At 41.8% G+C, this 9,118-nt stretch overlaps 1 protein-coding gene across 2 annotated transcripts in view; it reads left to right on the plus strand.

Moving 5' to 3' along the window:
* The window catches only part of TSSC1 (tumor suppressing subtransferable candidate 1), a 93,298-nt gene that overhangs the window by 18,346 nt on the left and 65,834 nt on the right, over nucleotides 1-9,118 (plus strand). For both annotated transcript variants that reach the window (XM_015425367.1, XM_015425366.1), the window contains exon 3: nucleotides 1,996-2,128. In XM_015425367.1, the coding sequence (XP_015280853.1) occupies nucleotides 1,996-2,128 (133 nt within the window). The remainder of the gene's footprint in view (nucleotides 1-1,995; nucleotides 2,129-9,118) is intronic.

Genomic DNA, 9,118 nt, shown 5'->3' on the forward strand with positions numbered 1-9,118 from the left:
CCCCCCCCCCCGCAAGTATTGTAGACATCCTGCTTAGGTGGACATCGCACAACAAGCTTGAGAGAACATTTGTCTCTGGATGCTCTTCTGGCATCTGGCTTGCTTCAGTCTTTGGGCTCTTTTATTATGAAAGCAAACTGGAGATGGAAATGAGTTGTCCCTGGACAGCTGATCGTGTACACGAATCCCGTATGATTCTGACTAGAAAAGTGAGCAGTTGGTTAGCGCTCTATGCCCTGTATTTGTTGAGGGCATTGGCCTGAAGAAAATACTTTCTCTCTCTCCCCCCCCCTTAATTTTTTTAGCCAGTGCTTAGTTTTTAATTTCAGACCAGATTGAATAGAACCAGGTTGGGGGTGGGGAGAGGCAGTGAAGCTAATGGGTAAAACCTGGATGGGACTGTTATGGTTTGAAGAAGTTAAAGGGATACTAAGTAATATGAAAAGTTTAGTTAATGCTATACATTCCTTAAACAGCACGTACACTACTTGGGGGTGGAGGGAGGTTCCAGGAGTACGTTGCCTTCTGTCATGATACACCAGGGCTGTTAACTTTCTGCCCCATTGGATGATATCCAGGAGGCTAACAAAACTGAGTCATCTTTCCAATGTTTTTTAGTATTAGAGGCTAAATGGGTATTCTGCAGCAGACATGTGGCTACGTCCTCCTTGTGTTCGAGCTTCAGTTTTTCCATTACCGCCATATTATGTGGTGCTTTACAGCACAATTCGTTGTTTGCTGAGGAGAAATTCCCAATGATTTCAAAGGGCCTTAGTGCCAAGTAACATACAGCTGTATCCTGGAGAAAGTATTGTCATTTTATGTAGCTTTCTACATGGAATCTATGTGGACTTAGTCTGGGCTACTTTTGTGGATAATCTAAATGTTTCATCAGGGTGGAGATTCTATGAATTTTGAATAGAAGCTCTCAGTGTGAAATCCATGCTTCTTCATAGGTATTCTCTTATTTTTTTGACCTTTTTTCTGATGAATGTGGACATGCGAATGCACATGACATGCTGCATCAGGTGCTTTGGGGTCAGTGTCCTGATATGATGATCACATTGGACTCATATTGATAGGGAAGAGCACAAACCAGGTTTTGCTTTCTTTCCTACAAACCAGGATTTAACCAAACAATAGTTTGTTATTTGGGCATAATGACAACCTACCATTTGCTGAAAAAGCAGATGTCTTCTGTTAACGGGCTTTGGCCAAAGAGGAGTAAAGGGCAGATTGTATCTGTCCAAATATCACCCAGGCTCATTGTCAACAAAAGCAGCCCAGACCAATTCTACATGCCATGTGGAAGATGACATAAAATGGCAAAGGACACTTAGTCAAACCTGTCCCTATTCAAGCGTAATTTAGTGGTTAAGAGCAGCGGACTCTAATCTGGAGAACCCCTTTGATTCCCCTCTCCTCCACATGAAACCCGCTGGGTGACCTTGGGCCAGTCACAGTTTTCTCACAACTCTCTCAGCCAGACCTACCTCACAAGGTGGGGAGAGGAGGGGAAAACGATTGTAAGCTGCTTTGAGATTCCTTAAGGTAGAGAAAAGCGGGATATAAAAACCCACTTTTATTATTATTAGGGCACAAGGCCCTTTGAACTCAATGAGACTTTTCTCTCTGATCAAGCATACAGTGAATTGTGCTGTTAAAACGCCCCATACTAAAATGGTGGCAATGGAGCAAATGAAACTCAAGCAGTATGTATCCTGTGCTACAAAAATGGGCCATGGCCAGACTTGTCTGCTACAGAATCTCCATCCAGTCTCTGATATTGCAAATTGTTATTGGAAGATTGGGAAGTTTTGTCAGCCTGCTGCATGTTTTGTCATTATGTCTCAATCATGCTGCTATTTCAGCAATTAAAATTCTACTAATGGGGGGGGGGGGTTAAACCCACACTTTGTTTTGCACAGTTGTCATTTATAATTAAGATTGTCTGGAACATACAATGTTATAACGGGTTTTTTATTGTATTTGTAGATTCACATCATAGATTTTGACGATGAAAATAACATTATAAACAAAAACGTTCTTCTCCATCAAGTTGGTGAAATCTGGCACATAAGTGCCAGTCCAGCTGATAAAGGTGTACTTGCAACCTGCTACAGTAAAAGTAAGTGTACTTTAAAGAGTTCTGTTCTGATTATTTATCATACCAAATGATAATGTATATGCCTTTTGATAATGGACTTATGTGTATGAACTCTTCTAATACTTTAAATGGAATAGTCTGTTGGAATGCAGTTTGTAATAGCATCTCCAAGCACCATCTCTTGGCACTGTCCTCCCTTGTATCGATCTCACTCATGCTTGCAGGGCAGGAAATCTCAATGGAGCCTGTAATGTCTTTCTCCTTGCCAGCCATTACGTGGAATAGTGGCATCCAGCTGTCCCACTCCACGTGTGAAAGCTATTTCTGGTGCCTACGTGTACACCTGGCCAAGAGTGGCCAGCTGGGGGAATTGGAGGACTCCCTTAGTTCCATCAGTAAGCCTCATCCCAAGTGCTCATGCTTAGATTGTGACACAGCTAGAGATGGGGATCCCGGGGGAGGGACTTCCCCCAATTTTGCCAGTGAGAAAACACTGGAAAAATTTGCAGAGTGCTGAAAGAACTCCTATGAAATATTTTAAGAGCAGTTTTTATTAACTCAAAATCCACAGCATGAAAAAGTCTAAAGACTTTTGGGGAGCACTGGAAAAACCCTGTAAGCAACGTGTGTGAGTGTGCATGTGCATTTCAGAATGAGTGAAATGTGCTAAGATAGCAGAGGGTGTGGAAGTTAGCAGCATCATCTCACTGTAGCTTTGACTATATTTGCAATTTTGCTTGTAGAAAACAAAGGCATTTATATTCTTACATTCATATTATTGGCATATTTATATATCTGCTAAAGTATAAATGTAGCATGTTGTGTTGTTAAAGCAGCAAAATAGGTTTCAACTTGATAGGAAAGTTAGTATTGCATATAACTAAAAATTTCCCAAACTCCGTGGGGGTTTTCCTAGGGAGAAAAATGCTGTTTTCATGGCCTCAAAATTTCTGGAAATGTTACATTCATAGGGACAACCTACATTCTGAATGAGTTGGATGGTTGCTGATTTTGTGTTTGTTGCAGCAATTGAGGGTAAAGTTTTATCCTCTAGAAGTAGCGCCAGTTCCCTAATGGTTATTGTGTCCAAGGAGGATTTCTGGAGAGTTCTGTTCAAGTCCTGACTCTGCCATGAAACTCACTGGGTGACTTTTGACCAGTTAATCACACTAAACCTGATCAACCTCACAGGGTTGTTTTGAGGATAAAATGGACCTTGTGGAAAGCTTTGTTCACTACCCTTTGGAGGAACGGCAGAATGAAAATTCATAGAAGCAGAGCTTGAGTTTATTTTTTAGTCTCCTAGTTGTGTGGTCCACGGCACGCGTTTCCAGTATGAAGCATTGTTCTTAACATGTAAATTTGGTGTGTGTGTGAGGGAAGATGTTACGCAAGGAGATCTGTGGCTTGATCAGCCATAGATGTTTTTTAATGTATAAATACTAACCATTGCAAATTCAGGTAAAGATTCTGAGGCATGGGCAGAAGATGAGTGAAAACGCCCACAAGAAGAAAACCAGAACTTACAGTGGTCTCAGACCAGGGGTTGTCACCAATGCTCCCTCTAAGCCGTGGAGTCTTGCGAGCAAAAATTCTACTTTGTGAGCTACTGGCATTAAAGTTGTGAGCGAGCAATTTGGCTACTGCATAAATTAGTGTTGGGATTCTGAGATTCAAGATCGATGGTCGTTTTGCAAACACAAGAGTCACATTAGTAAAAGAAAAATATCTTTACTACAAAACAAAATAAAGCATGGGTAAGGTACTTTGGATAAAAAGAAATAAAACAAAAGGTTACATGCTTACAGTTACTTTCAGCACTACATACTAACACCTACATCTTTCTGTCTATCTAGCGGCTTCAAGAGAGGGCTTTCCTCTCTGTTTCACACAAAGAGCCATAAACCTTGTGAATACATTAATGCTAGATCAAAGCATTTCTACAAGCAAGTTGTTAGTTGACCAATACAAAGGTTACAGGTCACTTCATTAGGCTAAGCAACTCCCTCAAACTTTCCCGCTGTAGAATACATTGTGTAACGTAACATCCTGTTTCCTAACAAACAACATTTAACTCTGTAATGACTGAAGTGTAAGCAACTTGAAACTCCAACAGTTAGTTTGGTCTGGAGCCATCCTTCCTGAGCGAAGACAAAAATGTGAGCCAGAGACTAAAAAACTGTGAGCTAGTTCACACTAACTCAGCTTGTAGGGAACACTGGTTGTGACTATGTCAGCAAAGCCCCTCCCTTGCTCCTCCTTGGCCATGTAACACTATTAAGTTTCTTTACACTCGAAGGTATTGACTTCCTTGGGGCACTCCTTCCTGTGAACCAGCTGTGATGGCGGACACCTCTTTGTCTCCAGCCCCCGCCTCCAGTGTCCCCGTCGCCACTTTCTTTCCTTCCTCAGGCACTGCATCTGCTTCCTTGAGGAAGCTTCCCCCCTTCGCTGATCTCCCCATAAGCTTTTAAAGACCTGCTTGTTGAGTCAGGTCCTGCCCCTCACCAAACAGCAGCGTGCCACTGCCAGCTCAGTTGTTTTTGCCTCTGACTGAGCCCTGTGGGACTACCCTGTCAGCCACCCCAAGTCAACATTTTCAAAATCAGGATGAGATTTGGTGTGTGTTTTTCCTTACAACACTCATCCCTGTTACCGTGAGAAAGTAAAGTGCAACAGACAAAAACCATACACATTTGAGCTCTGAACAGTTAAAATGTCTCATTCTCTTTTTGGATACTAGGTCAAAGATTTTTAGGACTTCCTACATCTGGGCCTGTTTTTGATGCACCTCTGAGTTTATTTGCTTAACCGTGTTCTTGCATGCATGTGGCTCCTTGTAAGTGAAAACAGCAACTCTGTGTTTCCACAGTCTTCATATCTACAGTCAGTTCTCTAAAGATCAGGAATATCTTCAATCCATTGCTGATTTGAAGAGCATGAGGAAGGTCCAGCTGTGGTCCGTTGTTGTTGAGGGAAATTAATTTATGATCTGTATAAACTAAATTTGGCATCCGTGGCTGTCGCTTGCGATGAGGCTGCAGGGAAGACAAGCAAGAGTAAGATGAGGTACTCGGCATTGTAAAAGGTGAGCAGGAAGACAAAACAAAAAACAGTGTTTTTAAAACTAAGGACAATGTCCATTAAATGTAAACCACAACAGATGTATTATGCTGGACCCGAACGATCCCTTCTGCGAGTGTGGGAGCGATTTCAACTGATTTCCTGCTTCTTACTGCAGAGCCTATTCGGTATCCTGTTGTAGAGGACCCATGATGATTATTAGATGCAGCTTTGGGGGGGGCACAGGGAGCTGCAGCGGGAAGGGGGGACATGGCCAGTATTTGGGGAAAATGCTGCTCCTAGTTCTCTTGATCCAGCTCAGTGTCTCCTGCAACTGCATAATTGAAACACCAGTGAACAATCACAATGTCAGGAAGAAAAACTAACCTTCAGCTAGGTAGGGTAGCCAGGCAAGTCTCTAGTGGAGGTATAATAAAGAAGTATGCATTGCCCAAATGGCAAGTTGCAATAGCTATAATCGCTGGGGGACTTTCTGTCCCTCGGAAGGTGGTAGATCATTATAACTTAGATTGCAGTAAATCTTTCTACTCTGAGAATGTGAAACGGCAAAAGGACAGTAGATCACTCTGGACCGATAGTAGCTGGCAAAATTAGAACAATGAAGAGCTGACAAAGCTTGGGACCGGAATGGAATGCAATCCACAGATACCCAGCATTAATTCTCACAAATCTCTCTCTTTTTTTAAAAAAAGATCAGGAATTCAAAGAATGCTGCTGGGTTTGGGGCAAACTGCAATCTATAACCTTTAACACATGCTCTTTTGTATGAAGCAATTTGAAACCTGGAAAGATGCTTTTCCAGGCTGTTCTGGAATTTCACTGATAATATTTTTGGTCATTATCTAAGTGTGATAGGATTGCACCTTATTTTCAAGTTTCAGTGGATACTTGTAGGTGCTGGGAGGGATAGACCAGGAACGGAGTATGGAAGTCATGTGGGTCTACTGTATCAGGACTAGCAGACTGCATAGGCTAGTGCCTGGAAAAGGGAGCTCCATTAAAAATGCTAATGCAGAATCCTTATTGCCTTTTGTTACTGTTTAGGTGGTGGTTTTTCACTCTGTTCAGCTCATTCCTCCAGGCATTGCCAGTATGATTTAGGTGATATGAGAATCCAGGCAGAAGAGGCTTGGTAAAATCTGTAAACCTGCAGTCCAGTATGGGGCTGAAGTCTCTTAGAAGGGCAGCATCTTTGGCAACTTATTATGACATGGCTGCCTCTTAAACGTTTTGTAGGAATTGTGACTCCACTTGGGAATAGACCCAGAACTGTGCTTCTGAACCCAGTTGCAGGTTTCAGAGAAAAAAAACACTTTAGAGGGCAGAAAAAAGGCCTCAGAAATGTGTATTTGAAAATATGGGTTTCTTTCAAAACAAATGGTGTCAATTTTTTGTAAATTTGAAAACAAGCAAGCTAGCTAGGAGAGTTTATCTAATCATCTAAGCAGTTTATTACCTGAGTGAAGAGAGGCCTTTGGTTTAACTTGACCTTAATTCTATTTGTTTGATGAATTAACTCCAGTGAACACTGAGGTCCTGGAATGAAATTTAGGGCATGCACTGAAGGTCAAATCTACCCTTCAATTTTGACCCTCCTCCTGGCTCAACATGTTCACTTTTTTAAAGGGGGACAAGAAAGATGTAAAGGTTAATGTAATGTGATAAGCCTCTTACTGTGCCAGACTAGCAGTATTAAGGATTTAAGTGAGTATTTCACCCTTACTCCTAGTGCAACCATATTCTGTTACCCATAGTGCCTCAATTCAGACATGACAGAAAATCACAGTTTAATTAAGCAGTGTGTGATTGAATGTGGGACATTCCACTAACTATGGATAGTTCGAATATGTCAAAACCGGAATCTGAAACCATGTTTTGAAGATAATTTATGAATTTCAGTACATCATAACTGTGGTTTCACATGAAACATAAATGCAGATATCCTGCCTTGTTCTGAATGCGGCGACAGAGGCTGGCTAACCAGCTGGATTTCTGCACTGGAGATGGGGATAGAGCAAAGGGGAATAAAACTGGCATTTGTTGTTGAAACCAGGATTTCATTGATCATCTGTAAACCAAATCCTAGTTTCACAGGCTAGCTGTAATTAAACCACGGTTCACATTATGTCACATTACCCAGGCTTTTTTTTTCTATTAAGGTCAGACTTCAATGTCCACTTAATTGTGAAATATCAGTTTTCAGAGAGGGAGACTATAGATGGGAACAAAAGAGGTTTAGTGTTAGTATAATACAAATCCTGTAATGTCAGGCTTGTGAGTGAGGTGGTGGTGGTGAAATTGGCATGGCAAGTTTGCTGTAGGTGAAGAGGAACTGAGAAAAGATTGGGTCTTGGATACCATATGTGAATGATATGCAAGAAGAAATTTGAAATCAATATCCAAGACTATTGACAGGAATGTAGTTTTGACCAGTGTAAAAAGATATGTGCAGTTTCTTTGGATGCAAAAGGTCTTAGAAGTCTACATTTCTCTTTAGCATATCTAAGGTGGCACATCAGATGAATTCAGCTTTCTCTTGCAGGAGGTAAGGAGCAGCTAGAATATTGGTGTATGTTCTAAGGCTGAGGTGTCAAACTCATTTGTCCGAGGGCCGGATCTGACATAAATGTCCCTTTGTCGGGCCGAGCCATGTGTGCCATAAAATGTTACACATGGTTCCGGAGATATATACTTTATAAAGATGATTTCAGATGCTGAAGGACAATAGCCAGCTTGATTGGATTGGGTGTGATATGCAGAGGGGTAGTAGGAGTAGAGATATCAGCACTGGTAATGAGACAGGAAACTTAGTCTCATTTTGGTAGAAGAGGATTCACTCCATGAGGATGCAAAGAATAAATAGAAATAAGTCCGAAGAAGTGAGCAGCGACTCATAAAAGCACATTTTGTTGTTGTTGTTCAGTTGCACAGTCAAGTCCGACTCTTCGTGACCTCATGGACCACATCGCACCAGGCCCTCCTGTCTTCCGTCATGCTCCAAAGTTTGCTTAATTTCATGTTCGTTACATCGATAACACTGTCTAACCATCTCATCCTTTGCTGTCCCCTTCTACTTTGACCTTCAATCTTTCCCAGCATCAGGGTCTTCTCCAGCGAGTGCTCCCTTCTCATTTGGTGGCCAAAGTATTTGAGCTTCAGCTTCAGTATCTGGCCTTCCAGGGAACAGTGATGGTTGATTTCTTTTAGGATTGACTGATTTGATCTCCTGGCAGTCCAAGGGACTCTCAAGAGTCTTCTCCAGAACCATAGTTCAAAAGAATCTATTCTTCGACACTCGGCCTTCCTTATAGTCCACCTCTCGCAGCCATACATGACTACTGGGAATACCATTGCTTTGACCATGCGGACTTTTGTTGGCAGGGTGATGTCTCTTTATTATGCTTTCTAGGTTTGCCATCGCTTACCACAATTTTGTTAGTCTTTAAAGGTGCTACTGGACTTTACTTTTTCTACTGCTTTTAGAAACAACAACATTCAGAAACCAGTGGGGGAACATGTTAACCTTCCAGGGCATTCAGTTGCTGACCTAGGGGTAGCAGTTCTGTTACAAAGGAATTTCAAAGGGAGATTAGAAAGAGAGACTGCTGAATTGCAAATGATCATGAAGCTCAAGACAATGCAAACTCCTGGACTGAATTGAGACCTAGGTTGTTTCTCTCATTAACAATACCTGCTATTCTCATTTTGCATCTGAAAGCAATCCAGTCTGCAAGATATAAGGACAGGTGGACTCCCATTCTAGCTGTAACTGAAGAAGTGAAGAGTGACTCACAAAAGCTCCTACCCTGACAGAAATGTTGTTAAGAGCTTTAAGGTGCTGCTGGACTCTTGCTCCCTTTCACTAATAAGGAATGCTGTACTGTTAGGTCCCCCACATCTGTTAGAAATGGAAAGGGGAATGCATCT

Source organism: Gekko japonicus, unplaced genomic scaffold, assembly GCF_001447785.1.
Source record: "Gekko japonicus isolate JY-2015 unplaced genomic scaffold, Gekko_japonicus_V1.1 scaffold153, whole genome shotgun sequence".
NCBI classification, from domain to species: Eukaryota; Metazoa; Chordata; class Lepidosauria; order Squamata; family Gekkonidae; genus Gekko; species Gekko japonicus.